This window comes from Aquila chrysaetos, chromosome 24, assembly GCF_900496995.4.
Source record: "Aquila chrysaetos chrysaetos chromosome 24, bAquChr1.4, whole genome shotgun sequence".
In the NCBI taxonomy this organism is placed as follows: domain Eukaryota; kingdom Metazoa; phylum Chordata; class Aves; order Accipitriformes; family Accipitridae; genus Aquila; species Aquila chrysaetos.
This window is the reverse complement of record NC_044027.1, coordinates 15,229,559-15,255,542: the sequence shown is the minus strand read 5'-3', so window position 1 is coordinate 15,255,542 and position 25,984 is coordinate 15,229,559. Positions and strand designations below refer to the sequence as shown.

At 52.5% G+C, this 25,984-nt stretch overlaps 3 protein-coding genes across 9 annotated transcripts in view; 2 read left to right on the top strand and 1 right to left on the bottom strand.

Annotated features, from left to right (window-relative positions):
- The window catches only part of RAPGEF1 (Rap guanine nucleotide exchange factor 1), an 89,793-nt gene extending 73,606 nt beyond the window's left edge, over positions 1-16,187 (top strand). For all 7 annotated transcript variants that reach the window (XM_030000006.2, XM_030000003.2, XM_030000002.2 and 4 more), the window contains 13 exons: positions 482-570; positions 1,921-2,032; positions 3,683-3,758; positions 7,007-7,091; positions 8,451-8,543; positions 8,919-9,104; positions 9,260-9,344; positions 9,573-9,667; positions 10,089-10,167; positions 10,311-10,412; positions 10,842-10,939; positions 12,031-12,159; positions 12,769-16,187. In XM_030000006.2, coding sequence (XP_029855866.1) covers positions 482-570; positions 1,921-2,032; positions 3,683-3,758; positions 7,007-7,091; positions 8,451-8,543; positions 8,919-9,104; positions 9,260-9,344; positions 9,573-9,667; positions 10,089-10,167; positions 10,311-10,412; positions 10,842-10,939; positions 12,031-12,159; positions 12,769-12,919 — 1,380 coding nt within the window. In that variant the 3' untranslated portion in view covers positions 12,920-16,187. The remainder of the gene's footprint in view (positions 1-481; positions 571-1,920; positions 2,033-3,682; positions 3,759-7,006; positions 7,092-8,450; positions 8,544-8,918; positions 9,105-9,259; positions 9,345-9,572; positions 9,668-10,088; positions 10,168-10,310; positions 10,413-10,841; positions 10,940-12,030; positions 12,160-12,768) is intronic.
- An 884-nt stretch (positions 16,188-17,071) lies between these two features.
- On the bottom strand, positions 17,072-19,687 carry PRRT1B (proline rich transmembrane protein 1B). The gene is made up of 5 exons (XM_030001213.2): positions 19,676-19,687; positions 18,838-18,905; positions 18,297-18,645; positions 17,979-18,119; positions 17,072-17,878 (listed from the first exon to the last, which is right to left on the bottom strand). The coding sequence occupies exons 1-5, from the start codon at positions 19,685-19,687 to the stop codon at positions 17,732-17,734; spliced, it is 717 nt and encodes a 238-aa protein (XP_029857073.2). The 3' UTR covers positions 17,072-17,731.
- On the top strand, positions 19,662-24,788 carry UCK1 (uridine-cytidine kinase 1). The gene is made up of 7 exons (XM_030000052.2): positions 19,662-19,797; positions 20,047-20,206; positions 21,088-21,184; positions 21,314-21,456; positions 21,558-21,652; positions 22,774-22,822; positions 23,240-24,788. Exons 1-7 carry the CDS (start codon positions 19,711-19,713, stop codon positions 23,425-23,427), a joined length of 819 nt encoding a protein of 272 aa, XP_029855912.1. The 5' UTR covers positions 19,662-19,710; the 3' UTR covers positions 23,428-24,788.
- The last annotated feature ends 1,196 nt before the right edge of the window (positions 24,789-25,984 follow it).

Here is a 25,984-nt window from a genome sequence, read left to right as displayed (position 1 = left end):
TTCTGATGGGAGAGAAGGGAGGTAGGAACAGCAGTGTGCATCCACCCCCTAAGACAGGGTGGTGTTTTGGGGGCTGTGACCAGGAGGGGAACTGAAACTGGAGAGCTTAGAGCTGGCTGTGTCCATTTTGATTAAAGCAGAAGGCAAGTGTATTTCAACAGTAAGGGCTGGAGGAAGAAAAGAAAGTCACGAGAGGGTTAAAATCCAAGACGACAGCTGACTTGTGTTGTAACTCTCAGCATCATTTCACAATGTTAAAAGCAAACAGTACTAATTACACTAGTCTCCAGAGATGGTCCCAAATTTCCTGTCTAATTAACTTCTGTGTTTTCCTGGCATTTGGCATTAACTTGCATCAATCTTTAACCGCTCTGTAGGAATTTACAGTAAGGGGCCATTTAGAGGCAGTCAGACTGTAAATGCAAGGCTAGCTGTGGTGTAGGACCCCGTGTAATAATGAAAAACTTCTTTCTCTTTGCAGGAATCTCCCTCTGTCAAAGACAGCCACTCCAAAGACTCCAGTTCGAACAGCAGTGCCATGGGGAAGGAAGGCAAAGATGGTGCTGAAAGGTGAGCCTGACTCCCCTGGGCCTCCTGCTTCCCAGCTTGGAAGGGTACAGAGTCTCACCAACGTCCCGTTAGCCCTGCCCTCTACCAAACCGTCCTTGGGGCTGCCTGTTCTGCCCTCAACCTTCCTAGTGTTCTCTGAAGTTTAAGCCCACTTTTTTTGCACAGCTGGTGAGCAGTGGGATCCTGCTGAACAAGGAGGATCCTGGCAAGCTGTCATTACTTAACTCAGTGAGCCTGCAGGGGTTAATGCAGCCTGTGTTAGCCATCCTAAGTCCATCTAATTGGCAGTCCTGTCATTGACACTGGCTGCTCCCTCCTGCTTCCAGGGAAACATGCAAAAAAAGTCTGTATCACTGTTGGGAAATAGTCTTCCAGAGAGGAATGTCTTCCTAACCCTGCTAGTCAGAGGCTGGCTGAGGCCCTGAAGCAGGATGCTTTATATCCCTTCTAATGCTCTTAGCTATCATTTGTCTATGTAAATGAAGAGGTGCAGGCTGTAACAGATGGGCTTCAGGAGGAGTGGAGTGAGTGCTTCCCTGCTGCTTGAGATTGCTCCTCAATTGCATTTCTAAAGCAAAAATAGAGAACAGCATTGTTTCGAGTGTGACAGTCAACTTCCCTCCCCCATTTTCCTGCAGTTGGTTTGAGGGTTTTAATCCCTGCAGTGAAAGAGACAATGCAAGAGTGCTCTGCAAAGCTCACTATCTGCTGAAAGTATGGACTGCTGCATGGATTTTGGCCTGTGCCTGGGGAAAGCTATAAAGAACATGCGTACTTTTTTTTTTTTTTTTTTTAGGAATACAGGCACAGAGAGCATGTGTCCAGGCACAAGAGTACCAGCCCTTGGGGGTAGGAATACTAGAGTTGTGGATGTACGCCAAAAAAGTGGTCAGAGCTTTCTGCTCTATCTTCCTGCAAAAAGAGAGCCTGTCATCTCCCCTTGTAGCAGCACAATGGGTCATGAGCTGACTAAGTTATATATGTGTAGAGTATGCTCAGTCTCTATACATTTGAGCAAGGGCTTAGATTTGTGTGCACTAAAAATTTGGTGGATTAAGGAGACATGGAAGTGTGTACTTATGCAGGGCATAGTAAAATCCTGTCTGCCAGAAATGCAGGCAGACAAGTGTTCAGGGCCTAAAAGTTCATCTTTATCTTTTTCAAGAGATGCGCAAAGCAACAGAATTAGAGCTAGACATTTGGGCTTGTTTGCAAAAGACTTACCTCCACACTGTCTGTGTACTTACTGTCGTTTAACGAAGGTTTGTAGGCTGAGAGCTCGGGTGGACCCAGCATCTCTTGCCCTGGATGGGCAATGACACTGATGGGTATTTGCCTTTTTTTTTACAGGCAGCAACAGTCACCAGATGCTTTGGAATCATCACAGTTGGAGGAAGAGGTAGATGAGCTATCCCTTATCGACCACAGTGAAATTATGGCTAGGTTAACACTGAAGCAAGAGGTAGGTGCATTCAGGGTTTGCTTTCCTAATCTTTGGTTTATGCTGTATTGAAATCTGATTCTCTGTGTGCACAAGCAAGGCATCAGCTTTTATTTGATAGGAAAAACTAGGTTGCGGCAGAAGTGGTATGCAGCTTTATTTGTGCAGGCTGTTGTGAAAGTATGAGATGCTGGTACAGGCAGGGAGCATCAGCAATGAACGAGGGTTTAACAAAATGTGAGATGTCTCTTTAAAAACCAGTGCATCTTGTGCCCTTTTCCCAGTCTGCTCCTTCCCACCTCTTCAGCCTGTGACAGACTGAAATGAAGCACCTGAGAGCCTGAGCACAATAAATCCAGGTGTGGGTTCATGGTGTTGGCCTTCCAGTCTGAAGGCAGGTTTAGCAGATTTCCTGAGCAGGATGTTGTATTACTGATGTGGAAGAGCAGCCAAAGCAACTGTTTCTGTATTTGAGAAATGGCTTTCTTTCTAGCCTTGGGTGCACTCCCAGACAGCTTTGCTCACTATGCTTTTGAACGAAGCTGTCTTTGACATGCAGCTTGAGGGAATATGCAGGCTTTTGAAGCTTTGAGACTGTCAGGGGGCTAGTCTGAAAAACAGAGAGAATGTATCATTTACTGGCACTTTAGGAGTGTTCTTTGGTCAGCTGAGATGTGCAGGAGAGAGTGAGAAGCTATTACTCATTCCTTAAGTAGTATTTCATAAGTCTCGCCAGAGGGTCACCTGAAAAATTCGCATCTCAGACATAGCTGCTCCATGGCTGTAATCCGTGGTTTTTTCAGTGTTTTGCATATTGAAATGACAAAGACGTTGCTAAGGGAAGCCAGACACGAGTCCAGTCTCCTCTGCAGGAATATTTCCTTTAAAAAACAATTCAAAATCAGCAATTTCTGAACATTTGGGACTAGCAGATCTGTGTCAACCCTTAACTTCTTTTTTTCTTTCTTTTCTTTACGGTCTACATGTTTGAAAGGGTATAGAACTGCCACTGAGAGCCATTTCCTGCAGCGTGGGAACTGCTGGCTGAGCGATAGATCAGTTTTGCATATTTTTAGTTGTGAATTGCAGTAGCTAGAAGAAAGATGTTTTTAGAGAGTGGTAAGGCAGGGGTCAAGTAGTTAGCAGGTCTGTTTTCTACTCCCAGTTATTGGATCGCTTCAGGTGACCTCCAGCCAAATAGTTCCAGATTACGGAACTAACTTACTATGTTTTGATGTTCCAGGAACATGCAAATTGAACACATGACCTCTCACCCCACAGCCGCTGTGGTATGTGATCCCGCACTTTGAGACAGTTCACACAGTGTTACTGCTCTGTTAATGGTCTTCTGGGAGTGTTTGAGAGTCTGGGACATTTCTGTTCATTCTTCTGCGGACAGAAGGTTCAGCTTTCACTGAGCTTCACAGCCTGGCCTTAAGGAGTCGGAGATCCCAAGTGAGGATCAGCCCAGATCCTCATCTGGGACACCAAATGCTGTATTCAAATTCCAGGATTAGCCCAGCACTGAAGACCATGTCCCAGCTTGTGCTGTGAGCAGTGCCAGGAACATTGCGTACTCTGCCAGTTGTTGCTGAGCTTGAACCCCAGAGATGGGAAACCAGGCCGAAGGGAGCTTGGGCCATGCCTAACGTGTTTCTGTTCTCATTGCAGGGAGATGATGGGCCAGATGTTCGTGGTGGATCCGGAGACATTTTGTTAGTGCACGCAACAGAGACCGACAGGAAAGGTACAGCGGATGCACCAAAGCAGAGATGAAGAGCGCAGCCTGGCATGGGCTTTTGCTGCTTGCCTTCTGCCTCTGCAGCGTGCGCAGTCGTGATGTGGCTGCAGGCAGCTGGGCCAGGGTGGGGAGGACTGCATTCGCGATCCTCCGAGTTGCGGGCGGGCGGGGGGATTGTGCTTATCTTTGGTGAAATGGAGGTAAGCTGGATAAGCGCCTGTTCGTTCCATTTAGCAGCAGGGATGGTATTAACTCCTCATAGCCCTTGCCCAGATCTGGAAGGCGAGGCGCACCAGTGGAGTTGGTGACAGTGCTGTGTTGGTGTCTCCGTACCTCCGGCCACTGCCTTCTGTGAGTGCAGGTGTGACCAGCCTGTTGTGGCATGGGTCCTGCTTTCGGAGGTGCTCCTTGCCCTTTGAACTTCAGGGCAGTGGTGATGTAGGAGTTGCTGGAGCGACTGTTGTATCAAAGCAGGAGAGGAGGGGTGTCGGTTCGGGTCTAATGCAGTACCCATTGGCATCAGGCAAGCCGTCCAGGTGCTGGTCTGCTGACACCCCTTATTTTCAACTTACAGTGTCACTTCCTAGTCCCACTCTGTACCAGTTGCATGCTGGTAGCCACCCAGACCAGTTCAGAGAAGGAGTCCACAATACAAGAAAGAAGATGTGGGGAAGGAAAAGGGAAGTTAGCAACTCTTCGCTGTAGATTTGTTAAAACCCCACTTTATGTCTCCAAACCCAGTCACCATCCATATCAAGCAGCTCCTTTCCAAGACCTGTGGCAAAGACAGCCTTTGCAATGTTTCCAGAGAGTGATTCTGAACCTGCCAAACACATCTGTGCTGGTGGCCTTAACCAGAATTGATCTCCTTATCTCCCGGGATGCAAGGCACAATGCGCTAACCCGCTGAACCACTCAGTGCTTGTATTTTAGAGATTTGGTAGTCAAAGGGGAAATATCTTTCATGTGCATTTTTAAATGGCAGGGTTTTTACTGTAGCATAAGGTGTTTGCAATTACTTACCAGCACCATTCAGCTAGCAAGAAAATCCTTCCCCTGACAGCTATGTTTCCCTGTTTACATTGGGCATCAAATCCAGGCAGAAAGGACCAAAGTTAGAAACATACTAGAGAGGAGGTGGCAATTGATTGCGCCAAGGCTAGATATGTATATTTAAAAAAAAAATAGTCTAAATGAGGTGGCGGAAATACCCCTTATAAAAATGCTGAAACTGGAATAGAAAAGCTCTGATTTAGTCCTGCTGTTCTCCGGAGCAAGCATCACATTGGAAGAACTTCCCTACTGTTCCTGTTGAAAGACAGCTACTTGGTAAAGGGACGTGTGCTAGACCTCCAGTTCAGGAATGGGGAGCTCGGAGGGTGCTGCAAGCAGTGAGGTGAAAGCCATTGAGAACCTCTCAAGACTAGGAAAAACTAGAGCGGGATTTTAAATGCACAGCAGTGCGGACGGGGAGAGCGGCTGAGGGGAGGGAGCTCTGCACAGCAAGTTTCTCAGAATAGTCACGGAGCTTAGCCTCACAGGCTCTGCCAAGCCACTGAGCTGAATGGAGCACGGAGGAATTTGTGCTATGCTAAGCCAGTGTTTGGGTGACCGAGAGGGTTAATGAATTAAGCTTACAATGAGAAGAATTCAGGGCTTGTAAATCAATCAGCCAAACAGCACAGAGGGGTATAGTTAAGAGGCTTTCCTTTAAAGATGAATTTCTTGGCAGCTTCAAGTGCCAGAGCAGACCAGCTGTATTACCTCACGTTGCCTTTTGGGCAGATGGGAACCCAGAATAAATGTACCTCCACGCCCTGTTGCATGATGCTTCTTGTCCATTTGAGTTTTCTAAAAGAGCTAAATGGAATAAGGGATAAAGAGAGACTTGTGGTCTTTAGGAATAAAATCCATGGTCAGTTAAGTGCTCACAGCCACACGCGCTTGCTGTGAATGCAGGATTACAGCTGGACGAGGCCTAGGACTCACCCCTGACATGACCACCCAGCCTCCGGCTTTAGAGCTTACGTCTGATTGTCTTTAACCACAAGGCAGCAGCGCTTTCTGATTTAAGAGCAGGAGGAAGCGGCGTCCCTGTCAGGCTCCTGCCAAGAGAAACACCGCAGGTAGGGAGGCATAACGAGCACACCGTGCCCTGCTCTTTCCCACCCTCCACGCGCAACGGATGGATGTTACAGCTCATGGGTGTGGGGTGATCCCTGTCCTGGCTGAAACAAGCTTTACATGTACAGCCTAGCCTGGGCAGGCAAGGCAGAAGCTTTTTCTCCCCATCTGCGCTAATGAGGCTCTGCCAGCGGTTGCAGTGGGCCGGGCAGGGGCAGTGTGCCATCCCACTGCACATGCTGCCTGCAGTGCCGCGTGGTTTTATACCGGGGCTAATAAGTTTCCATTTTGACCGCTGCTGTCCACAGTCACCAAGCTTTACCTGGGACTGTGAGTGTACTGCAGTCCTGACCTAAATCTTCTTTCCCATTTGCGGTTCCTGCTTTTTCAGATTCCCTCCTTTGTGCCCATGATGATGGCCAAAGCCTTTACAATTCTGGGGCCTGTAGCACCCACTGCTGCAGATGAATAAACAAAAGCTGTCTGCGTGCACCGTGTCAGAGTCTGTTTTGTGGCAGGGTCATGGTCATGGTAGCGTCAGTTTTTGCAGTGCAATTTACTCTTCTTTTGGCTGAAAATAATCTTATATTTACAATGTCCTGGGGCAGATTTCCTGGAACGTAGCAAGGGCAGAAGGTCTGCAGCACCCATATCATCATGTCGAAACGCGTGTGTTCCTGATCAGGAGGGAAGGGTGACCATGTCTTTCTGCAGGGTTCTGTGCTGCCCAGACAGTAAAGACAGAGAACAGGCACCCACGTCTCACCATCAGATCTTCTCTTTAAAGTATCCACAAGGTCTAAACCACAATTTTCCTTGACCCATTATTGCAAGTTCCTGTCCCACAAACAGGTTTTTTTCGCTGACCCCTTTGGTAGTCACATAAGGGAAGCAGCAAGCTCGAGTGCTGCAAATGGGAGCCAGGCTGGTGGGGACAGGGCAGTGTCAGCGTTGCTCTTGTGCCGTAGGGTCCATCTGCTGGTAAGAAAAAACAGCACAGCATTTCTGTAAAGTCTGTTCGTGTCAAAATGCGTCCGTGTCCTCTTCCTGTAAGACTGGATTCAACCTTACAAGAAGCTTCCTTTTTCTGAAAGCAGGGTTGACTGTGGCTTTCTTGTCTTTCTCTGTAGATCTGGTGCTGTACTGTGAAGCCTTTCTGACTACATACAGGACATTTATCACCCCTGAAGAGCTGATCAAGAAGCTACAGTACAGATATCCTTTTGCATGAGTGGCAGTTTACTCCCACCCAGGAATCAGAGCCAAGCACTCATTGTGGGAGGGAGTTGGTGGCAAGTTGTTTGCTCAAAAGCCTGCTGACAACGTGGTCGGTTATGTGCTTGCCCTGGAGGTGTCCCAAGCAGGACTTCCTTCACCTCTGCACGCTGCAAATGGGAAATGCTGCTGGGCAGGTCCAGGCAGGGTGGAGTACTGGACCTGAGAGTAGTCTCCTGAGGGCCCTGGCAGGGGAGAATAGCAGTTCAGATTTTCTGTAAATCACTGGGAAATTGGTCATTTGTTTGGAACATCTCCTTTGTAGAATAGAGATCACACCGCCTTCTGGAGGGGCTGCTTGGGCAGGTGTAGTTTAATACTAGAAATGACTAAACCATCAAGACCTTTTCTCTCTCTTATAAGAAATGCAGCACAGGAGATAATGTCCTCTTGGCCTCCCAGTTCCGAACAAAGCTTGTAACTGCTAAGAAGGTGAGGGTCCCTGCGTGGCAGGGTGAGCATTAGCATTTCTGGCAGCGTATGGAGAAGGCTTCTTGTTGAGGACCCTGCCTGCAGTTCCTTCCCCTTGGCTCTGTTCCCATAGCTCCCTTTGCCATCAGCTTAGCAGGTCAGTGTCTTCGTTCAGGCAGTGCAAAGGCCTCGTGGGCTTTGGTCCTGTGGGCTTAGGTCCTGTATGCCCACGTCAAAGGGAGCCTGACGTCACCCTGTCCCGCGTCGCAGCTCATCACTGCCATCTGCAGCAGAGCTGCTGCTTCCCTTGCTCCTGCTGGGATCAGCGTGGCCAAGGACACAGCAAATCTCACTGCAGAGTGGTTGTCAGTGAAAATACTGGCTGGGGCATTCCTGCAGGCCCTTGTTAATACCTGACTTACTGATAAGCTTTTTCTCTTTCCCTTTGTCCACCTGGCAGAAGCTTTTTCAACCTGTGCTGTGTCCCCTGCCACCATTCTCCTTGCAGTAAATTGGGCAGTGAGGAAGGTAGAGGTGACATCTGAGATCTGTTGAGACCAGATGTCACAGACCAGTGGGGGAGATCACGGCAGAGGAGTGCTGCTCATTAAATTCCACCTTAGAGAGAACAGTTTCACGGTACACCTGCTCTTCTAGCGTCAGTTCTGCAAGGTCTAAGTACCTCCTCACACCCCTGCTACCAGCAGCTGGTGGTAGCTTAATACCATGTTAATTAGAGCCACATCGGTGTCCCTTATCTTCTGGAAATTGAACACCAGTTTCAGTCAAGACAGAATAGTACGCTATTCTAACGTTCCTCAAGGCAGCTGTTAATTGCACTGATGCTGGTCTGACCACATTAAGTTGATTCTTTAATTTGCAACCAACATATGAGAAGTTTTGCCACTTCCCAGACACGTTTAAAAAGCGAGTCAGTAAGAACACCTTCTTCGTGCTGGTGAGAGTGGTGGATGAGCTGTGGTGAGTTGCCGCCTTCGTTTCGGGATGGGAGATGGGGGGTCAGTAACAATACAGAAGTCTGGCAGTTGCCAAGATGTGTTTTTTAAACCCCATCTATGATGACAGCTGAAATCCCTTACCCTGACCAGCAAGACACCTATAGTTCTGAACCCTCTTGTTGGAAGAGCAGGTTCTCGGTGTGTCCTAACTGGGTCAGTGATTTTAAAATAACCAGCAAAAGGGAATCTAGGGGAAAGGAAGAGCTGGGAAGAGGAGGAATTTCAGTCACTCGGTTCTGCTTGTAGGGAAGAGTGACAAGACTCGGTACAGGTACAAACTCTGCAGCTCAGAGTCGTAGCTCTGATGCCTTCCCTGGGTTCTCCATCTTTCTCTCAGCTTAGTGGAGTTGACGGAGGAAATTCTGAAGCTGCTGATGGACCTGGTCTTCCGGCTGGTCTGCAATGGGGAGCTGAGCCTCGCCAGAGTGTTACGCAAGAATATCCTTGATAAAGTGGATCAGAAGAAAATGCTGAGCTACGCCAATTCCATCAAACCTCTTGCGGCCCGTGGCGTGGCAGCCAGGTGAGGAAAGATGCATGTAACCATATCTTGGTCCTTTGAGAGACAGGGGATCCCTTTCTTGTGGACACAAGAGATTTCTCGGTCCAAAATACAAGAAAGGAAAGACAACAGGTCCCATTTTCTTAGCCTTTATACTTCATCCTTGTTTCCTACAGGCCAGGCACCCTGCATGATTTCCACAGTCATGAAATAGCCGAGCAGCTGACCCTCCTAGATGCCGAACTCTTCTATAAAATTGAGGTACAGAGACAAAGATGGGTTAAGAGCGGTGGGAGGGATTTGAACACATAACCCCTGCAATCTCTGGTATTCCCTGCCAGCTCTCCAAGCACACCCGTTGGGTTGTCAGGAGACAGCTGAACTTGTGTCAGCAAACGGCTGTGACCACAGACTGCGACTGGGAATCTTGAGGCAGAAATCCCATTTTAATGTGTGGTATTTTCCCCCCCTTCTCTTCTTCCTTGGCAGATCCCAGAAGTTTTGCTCTGGGCAAAGGAGCAAAATGAAGAGAAGAGCCCCAACCTGACACAGTTCACAGAGCACTTTAATAACATGTCCTACTGGTAAGGAGCAACTGTGGCACCGAACTGCGCACTGGTTCCCTTGTTACAAGCGGGATAATGTATATTTTTGCCCAGGAAGTAGATGCAGGGCACTTATTAAAAAGACCCCAGAGCACAAGAGAAAAGATCAGGAGGGTTGTGGGGGGCACCGTAACCTGGAGGAATTATTGTCAGTACCGTTGAGCCCTTCAAACAAACATCCCCCTTGCAAGTAAAAGCACTCTGTGAAGCGTTACTGTGGTCATCCTTGAAATTATTCTTTGTTGTTAGAGTGCTCTATTTAAATTGGAAGCATCATGAACTTTTCAGTATTGTTGATCCATCCTTATCAGTTAGCAGTTCTGTAAATGAAACAACAAGAAATCTGACATCTGCTTAAGTGGGTTTATCTTTCTGGGGTTTTTTCTGTCTGTTCTTCCAGGGTCCGTTCAATAATTATGCTACAAGAGAAAGCCCAAGACCGAGAGAGGCTGCTCCTTAAATTTATAAAGATTATGAAGGTATCAGCTTGATTCTTGCTGTGAATCACACACACTGCTCCTTAAAGGAGCAGAGGAGTGGGACCTTCTGGTTGGTAGAGCTGTTTGATGCTAGAAGGCTTTTCAGATCTCTAGAGTAACTGGAATATTCTCTCTCCATACAGCACTTACGAAAGCTGAATAATTTTAATTCCTATCTGGCCATTCTTTCTGCACTGGATTCTGCACCCATCCGAAGGCTGGAGTGGCAGAAACAAACCTCAGAGGTGAGGAGCAGCGAGGCCTGTCATCTTCAGGGGAAAAAGATAACTGTGGTTACAGTGTGAAACAGCTGAGTGGTTTTAACAGCTCAGGAACGTCCCAGGGTGGAGGGATGGCAGATAACTGCTCCCCAGTGGGTATAATGCCACAGTGCTGGAAGCCTGCAGCGTGGCTGGGCATTCTGACAGCTGCAGGAGTGCCAGCGCAGTCATGGGTGAGAACAGCCTCCTCTTCCTCTCTGCAAATTGAAGGCTTGATGAGGCTGAAGGCAGTGAGGCTCTGTGTATGTGCACTCAGCGTCAAGCTGAGTAAATCAGTTGGAGGTGTTTGCAGGATGGCATTAACTCCCTGGCCTGCATGGCTCTCTGGGGAGAGGTTACAGAAGAAAATGGGTTTGCAGCAGTGGTGTCAAAGTGGGCTTTGTGTTCTGCCAGGGCCTGGCTGAGTACTGCACACTGATTGACAGCTCCTCGTCCTTCCGCGCCTACCGAGCAGCTCTGGCTGATGTGGAGCCTCCCTGCATACCTTACCTGTGAGTTGGTAGCTTCTTTACTCTGCCATTACTTCTGCACGTTAAAATGGTTCCTTCAAGGATTTCTCAGCAGCTTCTGCTCAGCTCAGCACTTGCCTTTTGCCCTACATCTAGAGTAAGATGGCAGTGTGCCACGTCAACCCACATGCCCTCTCTGGAGCAATTTGTCCTGTGGCATAGGAAGGCAGGGTGGCAGCTATCTTTTTGTAAAGAAGGCTTTTGTCAATTGACTATGGCAAAGGAAAGATCAAACAACTGGATGTGCAGTTGATGCTTTTTAACTATATTTTCTTCGGGGTCTGTGCACAGAAAGACAAATTTTCCCATGAGGTGCAATGGATCCCACAGCTTCGAGCTGCTGCTTGCTCCTCTGCAACAGCTCTGGTTCTGCTGGCTGCACGAGCTGGTGGATGAGGAGTCTGCCTTGTCAAACATGCTGCTTCAGCCTGTTTCTAGATGAAAGGTTGAAGCCGTTGCCCTTCTCCGTAAGGGCCTTCTGATTTAGATACGAGATCTGCTCTGGGTTTACACCAGTAAAACTTCTCCTGGTCTTGCTTTCTTCCATGGAAAGAGTTCTGTAGGAAGAGGTTGCATATGTACATGCCACCTTATCTGGCAGGGGACCACAGCAGGGCTGTGCAGAGACGTGGCCGACTAGGGGAGGCAGAGGGAGGAAGGGAGCACAGACCCCTTTTCTAGGGAAACCTCAACGTGAGGGAAACCCTCTTGCATAAAACTGGAAGAAAGGTTTAACCCCTGGCAGGCACTTCCCGTTGTGACCTTCTTCCAGCCTGGTCCTCCTTTCCACGGAGGGTGAATGAGCAACCTCAGCGCCCTTAGCGTGACCATGAGTGCCTCGCCTCGGAGGTCCCTCAGCTGTGCATGGTGGGCTCCTTGCACCTGAACACCTTCGGATTTGCTGCCGGGGGCATGTTTCCCTTTAGTTTAAAGTTGCAATGCTGATGGTGGCAGCAGTGGGAGGCCGTTAGGTTGCCTGTGGCTGCCTTTTGGCTGGCTGTCCTGCCCCTGTGTGACTAACCTCTGTACTTGTTTGCTTACTCCCTGGCCCGCTGCCCCTTTCTCTCTTTCAGAGGCCTCATTCTGCAGGACCTGACCTTTGTTCATCTGGGAAACCCTGATTACATTGACAGCAAAGTGAACTTTTCCAAGCGCTGGCAGCAGTTTAACATCCTGGACAGCATGAGGTGCTTCCAACAAGTGTAAGTGCAGCAACAGGGAGGGCAGAGCTGGCTCCGAGGCACCACGGTGGGGATTTGTGTGGGGGGTCGTGGCTGGGGCACGGGAGCCCCCGTGGAAGGGGAAGGGAGTCTAATGTCAAAGCATCATGATGGAGATGTAAGGAGACCTGGGAAGGACAGGGCTCTGGTCACAGGCTCCTTCCCTCTCTAGGTTAGCTATGACTAAAAGTTGTGAAGACGTTTTTCCTATATTAGTTTTGAGATCCAGTGCAGTGAAGCTTTGCCACTACTCTTTCAGACAACAGTTTTTCCTCCAGGTCTTGCTGTTGCTGGTTCCTATGTTCTCTAGTTCGTGGAGGGTTTTCTTCAATGCTGTCTTGCAGCAGAGGCAGCAGATCTAACTGCTGATTTCAGTGTGATAGGGTCTTTTTTTTTTCCCCTCAATTCAGCAATGGGCATGATGGGTTTTCCCCTTTTTGGTGTCACACCACAGTCACAAGTATTGGGCTCAGGTAATGCAGACCCCACAGCGCTGGATGTCCCTTAGAGCAGGGCAGGGGTGGCTCGAAGCTGGGAGAGGTCCCCAGGTAGCCCGTTGTTTAACTGCCACCCTACTCTGTGGTTTTCCAGACATTACGACATCAAAAGAAATGACGACATAGTGTCATTCTTCAACGATTTCAGCGACCACCTGGCTGAGGAGGCCTTGTGGGAACTGTCCCTCAAAATCAAACCTCGGAACATTACGAGGCGGAAAACAGACCGAGAAGAGAAAACCTAGGAGGAGGGGTTGTGCGAGCGAGGAGAATTGCTCCGCAGACGCACCGAGGGCAGCTATGAGACTGGAGTTCAATGTTTGTACCTGTTACTGGATGACGCACCCTCCCTCCCAGCTGGCAGCGATCCCTGGGTGTGTGAATGTCGGGCTCTCGCAGCAGGCAAGAAGTGATGGCACGCGTCAGCCGTGAAGGGCAGAGATCAGCCGGTGCTCGCTGCACTCGCCCTCCTTCTCCTCCCGTCCCTCTGTGCCATGAATCAGCTTTAAACCCGGGGAGAGAGATTTGTGGAAGGAGGGTCCCATGCAAGCGTGTTACTGGTTTGCTGGCAGATTGCGTCTGGGAGTACCCGGGCTTTTGTTTTCATCCACAAAGGAGGGTCAGCAAGAGCTCAGCACCCACAAACTTGTCTGCAGAGTGGTGTTCAGCAGGCAGCAGCCGTGGAAGTCAAGGGTTTGAGTCTCCCCTGCAATGCCACCTCGAAACGTGTTCATCCCTAGGAGATGAGAATGGAAGAGTCTCCCGCTGCCTGCCAGAGGAGCTCTGCTTTCGGAGAGCTGCTTGTGTTTACAGGGGTCTTCGGTTTACCCCAGATCTCTGGCGCCTTCTTCGTGGGAGGAAGGCACCGGTCGTAGATACGGAAGAGGCACTGAAAATGTGGGCAGGGACCCGCCATCTCCAGTCATCGTATCCCCCTCCTCCTCTCAGATCTTGTTATTTAAGCAACGGTAATCCCTCCGAACCCTGGAAACATTGACTACCCAAGGTACTGCGGTTCACTTGGCCTGTGAACCCGTATCTTTTAGTGATGGTACTAGCTTTTGCACAGTAAATGCTGTAGTATATGAGACTGTAAATATTAGTATTTAGAATCCATTGGGGATTTTTTTCATGCATGTCTGAATACCGATGGGTTTATAGGAAAAAAAGAAAAGTGCAAAACAGTATGTATAAAATTCACAACCAGTGACAATGTTGTTCCAAGTGCTGGAAGAACGGAGGTTCGGGGCGGCCGCATGGGTGCTGGCTGCGGAGCGGGTGCAGGAGCCGAGCGAAGGAGCCAGTGGGTCCATTTCTGGGGTTGGAAATGGGGACCGGGAAGGAGCCCTGTGCCCGGCCGAGCTGCCCCGTCCCCTCCACCCCATTCCTCTCTCTTCTCACTGTTGCCAAATGGTTTTTTCAGGGGGTCCCCGTCTGGCTGACCCTTGGTGCTGTGCTTCGTGATCCACGCTTTGGCAGGAGCCCCAGCAGATCCCCGTCCCCAGTCCCGCTGTGCCGGAGCCAGCAGGGCAGGGGCAGCCCGGCATGGAAGAGCGAGGGGGGGGGTCTCATTTCCCACACACGCAGCGTTAACCCCAATCTGTTTGGTGTGCCTTATTCAGCCCCTCTGTCCCCTCTCTGTGTCCCACCCAGGGTGTCCTCCCTAGTGCAGCCCCAGCCAGGCCATTTCACGTCCCTCCTCTGTCCCCATCCGATGGTTTACAGTGTGGTCGTGGGTTTGAGCGTACGCTGTAGGTTTTAGCAGCCTTGCGAGGCCTTTCTCAGCACCGTGTCTTGTGGTCACAGGTTTTTACAGCGTTCCGTCTAACAAAATCCTGCGGTTTTAGGGTAGCGGCTCGCAAGGAATACAGACAGGGTGTCTCACAGAGCATCCTTAACTTATTTCTCAGTAGCAACTCCTTGTTTCCTAAAGCTTCTGTTTATTCTGGGTGAATCAGAGTTGCAAGCACTTCCTTCTACAAACAGATTGCAAAGTCTTAGCTGGCTCCCTGAAGACGGCAGCTCTGCCCGACGGGTGGCAGGAGGGAGCGACAGCAGTGTTGCCCCATTCGTAGGATTGTACCCAGCTCGATTATTTTCCTGAAGATTTAGGCACAGGACTCGCTCAGCAGCCAAATGCTGAAGCGCAGAGAGACCCCCCTGCCCGCTCGGGCGTCTTCTGAGGGAGGAGAGCGTGGGGTCCAACACTGGTTCATGCTGTGCAACCCCAGAGCGGGAGGAGCGGGGACCTTCCTGCACTGAAATGGGGCATCTGAGCCAGAACATTTCAAAACCGGTTTGTTTTTATGGCACTAAGGGGCATTGGAGCCCTGTGGCATGTCCAGCTGAGGCTTTTGCAATCCCCAAAGGCTTCCCAGCCTTCCATGCAGGAAGTAATCTTGTGTTTTCCTTTGTAAATAAGATTTAAAAAAAAAAAAAAACAAAAAACAACTCGGCGAGACTGTGAAAAGGCAAATACACCCCGTGTCTGGCGCAGGCTTCTCCCCGGCCGGCTCCGAGCACCTCCCTCGGACGGTGTGCTGTGGCACAGGCTGTTTCTAGGAGTGTCGTGAGCGGTGGGAGCACTAAAACCGCAGCCCATCGCTCCGCTTTCCCCGTGCGGGGGCTGTGGGGGTGCAGCGTTCATGGCTGGGGCTCGATGCCACGGAGGTGCAGGAGGGTGCACCTTGTCTTCAGCCCTGCTGGGATGCTCATCTCCTCTCTCGCTGGCAAGCAGGAGCTGTTACTAGGTTCTTCCCTGCACTTGAAACCATGATCCCTCCTAGCACCAAAGCGGGGGGTCTCGCTCCCCACTCTCCGCCAGCCCCCCTGAAAGCCGGAGGCTCAGCCCACGGCGTGGGGAGTGGGGATATGCATGGCCGCAGCACCTCGTCCAGCATGGTGGGGCCGTGCCCCCCCGGCTTTCCTCCTCTGCTTCTCCCCTTCGCTCTGCGGCCATCCCCAGCCGAGCGGGCTGTCCCGACCATGGCTCCTGGCTCGTGTCCCGACCTCGGGCCAGGCTCACAGGGCTGGAAGGACCCTAAAGAAGGGTCTCCTTGCCCAGAGCAGCTTCAGGTTTGCTGACCAGAGACCCCCCCCCTTCTCCAGGAGCAGCACCCCTGGGGAGCAGAAGCCCAGAAGAGCAGCCCTTCGCAAGACTGGCCATGAGCATGTTCGCCTGTCTGCCAGGCAGCGTTCTTGAGACCGTCACCTCTCTTTTGGGGGGAGGGAGGGGGTCTCAATCCCCTCTCTGCGCAGGGCAGGGAGCAAAGAGAAGCGATGCCCCCGGTCACCAGCCCCCTGCCCCGCTCCCAGGCCCCTCGCCCACCCCCAGCTGTTTGGTTGTATTATATATTTACCACTAACCCAGTCCTGATGGTGGCATCTTCCTGCAAACATTTCAGACCTGTAACTTTTATATAAAAGACAAATAAACACCAATAACAAACCCGCCTGATGATCCTGTTTACAGTGCATGCAGCAGTCTGTGGATTAAAGTGACAATCGAATCCACTTCTGGCGCTGGTGTGGCCTCGTGTTTTCTCATGTGCCCTTTGGTGTTTTCCTCTGCCCTTGGCCCTTTCCCCTATAAATCTCTTCCTTACCTCCGTCGAGATGGTCTCGCCCCGGTACAAGCCCTACATTTGGGAGGGGATGTCTGCTCCTGTCACCTTCCTCTGGGCACTGATGTCCCCCGTGTTGGGGGGGGTCTCGGTTCCCCAAAACACACGTAGGCAGGCGTGTGCCTGGCCACAGCCCAGCCCGAACGGCGGCCGCATGCCGGGCGGCCGAGGGCTATAAATAACCCCTGCGGTGGCCTGGGCGGCCGAGCACGCTCCCGCGCTATTTCAGTCCTGGACGGGGTTCAAAATTCCTCTGGAAATAATTGGCATCGGCCAGCTCGGGAGGAGGATGCCCAGACGCTAACCGAGCACGTACCCCCCGGCTCGCTCGCCGGGGCTGGACCGCGGTGCCGCATCCCACCGGCCCGGCAAAGCGCGAGGGGGCTGCGGGGTCTGTGGCAGCCCCGTGGGAGACGAGACGGGAGCGTGGCCGTGAGCAGAGCCGGGGCCTGGCGCGGGGCAGGCTGACATCCCCGCTCGGCTCATCCGAGCAGCCTTTGGAAGACCCAGCGGCTTGTTTTCCCCTTCCCTGCAGCGGCTCTGCGAGCGGCACCCCCACACCTGGGGCTGCTGCATCCCCAGCACGGCCCCGCGCGGGCTCCCCTTCCCTGGGGTCTCCCCGGGGTCCTGCTTGGGCTGGAGCCCCGGCACCCACCTGCTTTTGGAGGAAACCCTGATTTGACCGATGACAGCAGAACTTAGCCTGAATTTTGTGGTGGACAAAAGCCACGGGGCGGGGAGGGGAGGTCCTTGGTGTGCAGAGAAAACAGAAGCTTTGGCTACACCTGTATTTTATTTCAATCTGGAAGCAGCAAGAAGGTGGCGATACAGCATGTGTGTGTATTTGTGTGTGCAAAATTACCGTAGAGGCTAAATACATGGGTTTATATCTTCTCACATTATTAAAGACCAGTGAGGGCTTCTTGCACGCCCAGATCAGAGCGGCTGCACGCCTTGGCCCCTCCGTTACGCCTTGGCCATTTGCTCCAGCCCCAGTTCTACAAGACGCTCCCTCTGCGCCAGAGTCCCATTTGACACCTCCAAGCGACAGTCCGTGGTAACGGGGTTCAACATCCCGCAGCAGAGCCTGATGCCGGACATGGTGCCGCTGCTCTGACACGGCTCCTTGCTCAGAGCCGGCTCCAGCGGGACGCAGCACCGCCGTCGCTTTGGTCCGGGTTCCTCCAGCCCGCGGGGCTGAGAGCGGGCAGGCGAAGGCACGCGTGGCTCCGGAGCGGCTCCTCACCCCGCCAGGAAGGACGGACGCTGCCCCTCGGCCCCGATAACGCTTTGTGGTCACCCGTTTCCCGCAGCAGCCCCGGCGATGCCATGCGGGGACTGCGGCAGCTCCGCCTGCCCGTGCCCCCCCCCGGGCCGTGGTGAGCCGCAAGAAGCCCCCGGCACACGCCGTGTCCCTGGGGCTCGGGGTCCCTGTCATAGATACAGGGCCACCAGGACGTAGATGACCCAGCTGATGGAGGCGAACAACCCGAAGAGGAGGCTGAAGAGGACCAGCGACTGGGCCTTTTTGGATGCCACGTTTGCCTGGGCCACGTCCCCACGGTCGAGCGCAGCCCGGGTCTGGTGCCAAGGGGAGAGGTTAGGAGAGACCCGCAGCGCCAGGAGGGGGGATTCGAGGTGCCGGGTGGGTTTGCGTAAATCCGAACCGCGCCGTCCTTACCTCGTGGGAGTAGAGGAGGGCGATGACCCCGGTCAGCAGGCAGCAGAAGACGGTCACCAGCACCGACTCCACCATGTAGTCCTTGGGCAGGCGCTGCCCGCGGCCGGCGGGCGATGGCCCCGTGCTCAGCTGCCCGTCATACTGCGACGAGGGGCAGGGGGTGGTTAGAGCTGCAGGACCGCCCCCCCCCCCCGGGGCCTTGTACCCCCTCTTGGGTCTTGCTGCTCAAGCATCGTTTGGGGTGCCGCTTGGGACCCCGCAAACCCGGGAGGGGGGATAAGGGGTGACCCCGCTGCGGTCGGGGCGAGGGATACGTACGGTGGTGTAGGGCAGGGGTGCGGGTGGGATGCCCTGGGGTGGGAATGGTCCTGGCCCCCGCCCTGGCTGGTAGACGACGGGCGCTTGCTGGGAGAAGCCGGCCGGGAACGGCGGGTAGAGGAGATGAACGCTCTTGGGGTCCGGGGGGGAGTAGGGCGGCGGGTCGCCCTCGAAGGCCGCGTTGCTGACCGCCGCCGCCACCACCGCGGGCCCGTCCCCGTTGCCCGTGGGGGGGTCCCAGCGGGTACCGGAGCTGGACGGTCCCCCGGCCGCCCCGCTGCCACCGCCCAGCTCCGGGCCGTGGCCCCGGGGCCCGACCGGCGGCTCGCCCTCCATCCCACCGAGCGCCCTGCGGGGACAGGGAGGCCGTGGGCTGCGGGGCCGCGACGGGGCGGGCACAGCCCCGGCCCACCGACCCCAACCGTGTGTGCCCCCCCCCCCCCCGCAATTAGGGTCGCGTTTCGGGCTGGGACTGCCTCTCGCAGCCGAGCCCCCCCCCCCCCCGCCCTTTCGCCACCCCCACGGCCCCGACCCCACTCACGTCGGTGCCCGCGGGCTCCCCCCCTGCCGGAGGCTCGGGGACCGCCCCCCCCCCCCCCCCGCAACCCGCTACGGCCCCCGGTCCCCGCCCGGCCCCGCACCGGCGGCCGGGAGCGCAGCGCCGGGCGCGTTAATCATTGACCGGCTGTTTGCCCAGGGCCCTGCGCGGGCGGGGGCCGCACCCGGTACGGCCACCCACGGGGCTCGGGGGCGGGGGGAGCCAAACGAGGAGGGTTTGGGGTTTTTTTTGGTGTAGAAACGCGTGATTCGTCTTTATTTTATTTTATATACAAAACGTTTTAGCTGGACCCGTCGCCTGCGGCCGGACGTGTAGCTTGTGTTCCCCCGCCCCGCGTGTACGTGTCTCGCACGAACACGGATTTGCTGTTCCGACGGCCTTAAACGTTTCCCGGTCCTGCCTTCGGAACCGGCTTCGCCTTTCTGCGTCTGTACCGCGTTCGTCACGGGCCTACGGCCGCCCGCCCGCGCGGGTTGGGTGGGTGGGTGCCCGTGCACGCGCCTATCTAAGGCCGTTATCGCTGTCCGTCCACCGGGACGCGGCCCCGCGGGGGCTGAGACCGGACGCGCTCAGCGCACGTGTGGCCGCCGCCGCCGGCCCCGCCCCCTCCCCGCCGGCCCCGCCCCCTCCCCGCCGGCTCCGCCCCCTTCCCGCCGGCCCCGGCCCCTCCCCGCCCGCCCCGCCCCCTCCCCGCCGGCCCCGCCCCCTCCCCGCCGGCCCCGGCCCCTCCCCGCCGGCCCCGGCCCCTCCCCGCCGGCCCCGGCCCCTCCCCGCCACTTGGCTCCGCCCCGTCACGTGTCCCCCCCCCCCGCCGGACTACACCTCCCGTCATCCCCCGCGGCAGCGCGTCCCGCCATGGCCTCCGCCGGCGGAGCCGAACCGGAGCGGCCGCACCCGAAGCCTTTCCTCATCGGCGTCAGCGGCGGCACCGCCAGCGGCAAGGTGAGACACCGGCACCGCCGCCGGTTCTGACAGGGATCGGGCCCGAGGGGGAGCTGAGCGGTGCTCGCCGGTGCCGGCCTCAGCGTGCCGGGGCGGGCTCGGGCTCCCGCCCCGGCGGGAGGGTCGGTGTGTGGTGTGTGTGGTGGGTGTGTGGTGGGGGGGTGTCGGTCCCCGGCTGCCCGGCGGGGCAAGGCTGGGCTTGGGGTCGGCGGTCCTCCCGCTCCGCCTGAGCCCCCCATCCCCTCCCAGTCCACAGTGTGCGAGAAGATCATGGAGCTGCTGGGGCAGAACGAGGTGGACCGCCGGCAGCGGAAGGTGCTCATCCTCAGCCAGGACAGCTTCTACAAGGTGCTGACCGCCGAGCAGCAGGCCAAGGCGCTGAAGGGACAGTACAACTTCGACCACCCGGGTGAGGCAGCTGCCGGGGGGGGGGGCCCAAAGAAACCCTGGCTGCCTTTTTCCTCCCCCTTCCCATCTGTAATGCGGTTGAGGTAGCGGTTGGAGAGCAGCTGGGGTTTGCTACGAGGGCCTGTAGGAAATGAGAAGTGCCGGATAACAGAAATGCTCTTTCTCCCACCAAAACACCTGTTTGTCTTTCACGTGTCTGCGTTGCTGTCGCGAAAGACACGCTGCTGCGGGTGGTGACTGCTGTTTTAGCGCATCCTCGCAGAGAGCGATGCGGGAGAGAGTTGGAGAGCGTTCCGGCTCGCACGCTGCTCCGTCTCCTCATCCTCGGCTGTTGAGAGGCTCTGTGACAAAGCGCATCGTTCCCCAAATCCTTTCCTGATATTCCTTGTCCGCGCAAACAGCTGTTCTCCCTGCTCAGGGAGCGCTATGGATTGCAAACGGGACAACGATCTGCCCTTGGCTGAAGTCTAGAGCCTGCTGTAGGCTAGCCAGCAAGTGCTTTTGAAAAGCATTAAAGATGTCTGAGGTTTTCTAAATTACTCTTAGCTAACAGGCCAAGAGCTGCACAAAATTATACAATTACCAAGTGGTTTGGTAAAATTACACAATTTCTAGCTTCATATTCGGGTTCTTAATTTCTTGGTATTGTAGTTGCTTGTAAACAGCAAATTCTCTCTTCCTTATCTCCGTAACCAAGTATAGCAGTCCTAGCTTGGGCAGGGAGTGTTGGATTGCTCCTGGTAGGAAAGAAAAAAGCCTAAGTTCCTTTTTCCCCGGTACAGGACTAGCCAGAGAGCTTTTCCTTCGGGCCTAGAAAATCTGAGCTGAACATTTGCTATACCAGCATCCGAACATCTTTCTCTTTAAACCTTCCTCTTGCAGATGCTTTTGATAACGATCTGATGCATACAACCCTGAAAAATATTGTTGAGGGCAAAACTGTTGAGGTACCGACCTATGACTTCGTGACGCATTCTAGGTAGGTTTCAGTTTTGTGCGAAGTCTTGGGCTGCGTATGTGGGTGTCCCCAGCTGGGCCTGGGGACGGACTGCCGGACTGCAGTGCGAGACCCATTGAACAATGTGCGCTGGGTGTTTTTTCCTGGCAGGCTGGCAGAGACAACGGTGGTCTATCCCGCTGACGTTGTTCTCTTCGAGGGGATCCTGGTTTTCTACAACCAAGACATTCGGGACATGTTCCATCTCCGGCTCTTTGTTGACACGGATTCTGACGTCCGGCTGTCCCGCAGAGGTACTAATGCTCTGCCGTCACGGGCAGCGTCAGCCTGCTCGTATTCCTTATCCATCCTTGGCCATGTGGTAAATCTCACAGAGTTTATCTTCCCGTCCCAGTTCTGCGAGATATGAAACGCGGGAGAGACCTTGAGCAGATCCTCACCCAGTACACCACATTTGTCAAGCCTGCCTTTGAGGAGTTCTGCTTACCGGTACCAAATGTTTCACTAATTTGATTGGGGGGGGGGGGGGGGGGGCTTTGGGGAGGAAGAGAAGGAGCAGGGTCTCCTGGGGATTAGCTGCACTGTAGATGCAGCAGTGGTGGTTTTTGATACTCGTATTTCATGAATCCCACCCTCTCCCCTCTGCCTCATCTATTTAACCATTACAAGCTGCTTGTTTAAGGAACTTAAATGGTTGGTTCTTTCTGCTTGCAAAGCACCATGGAAATCCCTAGAGGCTGCACACATTTTCTCACTGCTTGCTGCCATGGCTATTTTAGCATAGGTCCCTTTGACTGAAACACTCCCACTCCGCATTTATTCTTGCGGGAAGAAAGAAGAGCTTGGTTTCCAGCAGACTCTCTCAACAGGGAACGCTGGTGAAAACCCAGGGCAGACCATTATAGCATCTGCTTGCTACACTGTATAATGTGGGGCCAATTTAGGTGCTCATGTAATCAAATTAATTTGCAAAAAACCCTTTGAGAACAAAATTTGGTATGTGGATTAAATAAGATGGAAAAGGCCAGCTCAGGCGCCTCTTGCTCTAGATCAAAGCAATTCTGGGATTGTAAAAGTGGTCATTAGAAATGCTGAATTAGCCAGCCTTTTTATAAGTAGCAGGGGGAAAAAAACCCAGGGGCTCTGTGGTGGCAGAGATCAATAAAATGTCATCAGAGGCAGGAAGGAATTTCACATGCGCATTGGGTACCTTGGCTCTTGGTAGATATTTAGCAATGGCTTGTGAAATGCTGATTAGAACCAGCTCTTAGCAAACAGACCTCAGCCCCGAAGCGGGTGACCCATTGGAAGGCAGCGTACTCTTCAGAAGTGTAAAAGCAAGTACTCCACGCTTGACCTCCTGCTTCTACTTTGCGATTCACTGCAAAGGGACAGTCAGAACAATCCCTGACCTTAAATCCAGTGCACGTTAGCCAATACGACTTCTCAGTTCATTTAGGTGTGACCACGACCGAGAGCTTTAACTTGCAGCCCCAGAGCACAGAAATGCCTCCATCTTTGCCCCCAGCTTTCTGGCGTTTGGTAGCTTCTTCCTAGAATAAAGCTGGCTTTTCCCATTAACAGTCTCCACCACCGTTACTGTTTTGCAGACAAAGAAGTATGCAGATGTGATCATCCCCCGAGGAGTTGATAACATGGGTAAAAGGGAGTTCGGTTCTCTGTCTGATTTCTCTGGGGAGACCACCTTTGGGGCTGGGAAGAGAGCAGGTGGCACACCACTGCCTGGTTTGCATGCTTCTAAGGAAAGGTGTTTTGCTGGAGGGCTGTAGGGGAGGGAGCTGCTCAGAGCCTGACCGGGATGACCAGCTGCTCAGCCTGAGGAGGGCTGGAAAAAGCAATGGGCGATTGGGGATGCAGAGCAGGACACCGGTGTTAAAGCTGGTTCTGCAGTTGCTGGTTTCTGTTGAGGTCTGACCTTGCTGCAGAGGGCAGGCATAGTTTCATTTAAGGGCTTGTTGTTAAAACTTGAGTTGAACAGGGCTGGATGCTCCACATTTTCTAGATAGCTCAGCCAAGAAAGCCTGCGTGTCCTTTTTTTCCTGTTCCTCTCTGCAGTTGCTATAAACCTTATAGTGCAGCACATTCAAGACATCCTGAACGGAGACATCTGCAAGTGGCAGCGAGGGGCAATGAACGGACACGGTCGGACCTACAAGCGCCCATTCCCTGAACAAACGGAGAGCAGCAGCGTGCTAGCGGCCGGCAAACGCTCCCACCTGGAGTCCAGCAGCCGTCCGCACTGACCTGTCCGTGTCTGAAGGATTTGCCTCTGGTCCAGGCCAACACTGAAGACAACTTTGGAAAAGGACTTCAACAGAATGGTTGGTGAAGTGCCCTTTAAATCATCCTAGCAGCGGAGGGGATACCGGTGTGAAACTTCTCGCAGAGGGGAGAGGAAGGAGTTGGCCTACTGCCCCTCTCCCCTCCAAAACCCCTCCCTTTCCTCCCTGCCATGTCTGGAGGTACGATGTTACTTCATGAACTAGTTGAAGGCAGTGCTACTTGCCTTTTTTTAATTTTCAAAATGAGATCTAATGCTAAAGTCTCCCCTGAAGATTAGGCACTACTAGGTGATTAGCAAGATACCCCATTTCCCTGATGATGATCTTCCTTAGCAGGAAAATTATCTGCCTGTTTTGTCAAAAGAAAAAACCAGTCTCTTTATCTAAGACTAGCTCACACCCTGTTAACAAGCAGGTGCAGTCCTTACTCTTCATCTTGTTGGCACCTTGAGTTCTGGCATTGCTGTCCTGCTGGCCAGCCTCCTTTTTAGCCTGTTGTAGCATATGAGGGCAGAAGGATTGACCTGTAGAGGAATCTCTCCTGAGATGGAGATGAAACAGAGACTGTCTGGGACAAATGGGAACTTGCAGTTCATCAGGGGGTCAGGCCCAAGAAGTTGTGTGATTCTGGTTCCTAATTTATTCCTTTCTAAGTTCCCAAACCTTGCTACACTGTATGATTATTTTTTTGTACCCAAATAGTCTCCTTTACCACAGTTAATGAATGTGTGAGCTCCAACTGGATTGAGTTGCTCATGGAAACAGAAACCTGACCTTGTCAGTATTAATGTCTTTTAGGGCATTTCTGTACTGCTGGTTGCAGATTCTGCTGTGCAGAATCCGTCCACTTCCAGAGCTGGGTGGTAAGATCAGCAAGGGGGAAAGCTGTGAATTGCAAGACCCTCCTTCTGGTGGTACAAACAGCTCTGGACATGCTTCTACCCTCAGACAGGGTCAAAGCGCTTGCCTTGCGCTCAGGCGGTTTAAACTCAAGAATGTCTGGTTTTCTAAAGAGAGCAGACAAGAGGTTACAAGTATAAACAGTGACATCCCAGTTTCTGTTGCTAACCCCAGATAAGTGGTACTGCAGCAACATGGAGTTTCTGGAAAAAAAATAATTCTGAAATGGAGTGCTGGTTGGGCCTTTGAAAATGTCCTTGTGGTATCCTTCTTCAGTCTGGACCTGTGGTGTAATTTTAACAATGGGGTGGGGGGAGTACTATTAAGAGGAACTTTTTCATATTTGCTAGTTTTCTAAAACCAGGGTCTGGCTGTGTTGCTTGTGGGTGTGTTACTTTGGCTAATAAACAAATGAACCAACAGTGAGCAGAAATGACCACTTTATGTAAAAGGTATTTGTGCTACTTGCACTACGCCAGCACAAAGATACGGAAAGGAACTTCTGGAAATGATCTTATACTCAACAGTTCTTTCTTCCCAGAACTGTTAGCTTTAGTTCTATAATGGCTGAAGCTTTATTGAAGAAAAAAAAAAAAAACAAAAACAAAAAAAAAACAAAAAATGACAAACCACTTTTTAAAAAAAGAAAAATGCAGTCTGCACTGTCATCCCTATAGTCTTTTCAACACTGGAAATTGGTAAAGGTTTGTTACCTGGTAGTGATCACTACAGTTCAGTGGTACATCTCTAATGCTGAGGAGAAAGCAGTTCATTATTTCCCAACTGCTGCTGGGTGCTGTTTAGCTCAGGGTGACAGACTTAGAGTGTGAGCTACTGCACTGACGCATTAGCTCTTGGGGCTGATTTAAGTAAGAGCAAAATAGTTGCTAAAACCTACTTTGAATAACTGTGGTGTTTGATCATACCTTCCTCTGGGGGCAGGGGAGCTCAAAGCAGCCTTGAATAACATTTGTTAGAGCAGTAAGGAACGCTACAGTAAAAAGCACCCTGGCCTGTCTAGGACTGCTGTTCTTGGTCAGCTTTGAGCTGTACTGCAAGATGCTGCTGCAGCCACGTGGAGGAGAAAAAAAACCAAACCAAACGTGGCATAGGTACTATAAACTCTTGTTGAATATCTTTACAGAGCTACTATAAATTCCTCCCTGAGTGATCCCAGTCCTTCACTTGCACCTTCTCCTACCCTCTGAATTCCTCTGCTGGTGCAGGACAGGGTATGGGCTGTTACCTACAATATTTTTACCCTGAAGCCAAGTGTACAAATTAGAGCAGGTTTCTTTGTCAGCACTGTCAGTTCTACCTTGCTCAGAGCTCCTCTTCCTACAAGATTTGAGGTGTAACCCTGGTAAATAAAACACTGCCATTGCTAGTAACAGGCCACAGGCTTCATATGAATGCCCCAAGGCCAAAGGATTCTTCTGGCTTTGGCTGACTTCTTGGCCTGCCTGTTGTTTTAGCTTTTTTAGCTGTAACAGCAATTTTTTAATGTTTATTTGTTTTATTTTTGCTTAGCTTCATAACAATTATGGTCATGCCAGATGATTATACATAGATAATAGTAACAACTCATTATTCTATGCAGAATGAACTATTTATAAAC

What these genes read in the sequence shown, in the direction of transcription:
- PRRT1B (XM_030001213.2), bottom strand. An exon ending in GGGAGCCCGCGGGCACCGAC is followed by an intron (nt 18,646 to 18,837) that starts GTGAGTGGGGTC and finishes CTGTCCCCGCAG; the next exon opens with GGCGCTCGGTGGGATGGAGG. An exon ending in CACCCCTGCCCTACACCACC is followed by an intron (nt 18,120 to 18,296) that starts GTACGTATCCCT and finishes CCCTCGTCGCAG; the next exon opens with TATGACGGGCAGCTGAGCAC.
- UCK1 (XM_030000052.2), top strand. Translation starts at nt 19,711, where the DNA reads ATGGCCTCCGCCGGCGGAGCCGAACCGGAGCGGCCGCACCCGAAGCCT. An exon ending in GTACAACTTCGACCACCCGG is followed by an intron (nt 20,207 to 21,087) that starts GTGAGGCAGCTG and finishes TTCCTCTTGCAG; the next exon opens with ATGCTTTTGATAACGATCTG. An exon ending in CCGAGGAGTTGATAACATGG is followed by an intron (nt 22,823 to 23,239) that starts GTAAAAGGGAGT and finishes TCCTCTCTGCAG; the next exon opens with TTGCTATAAACCTTATAGTG.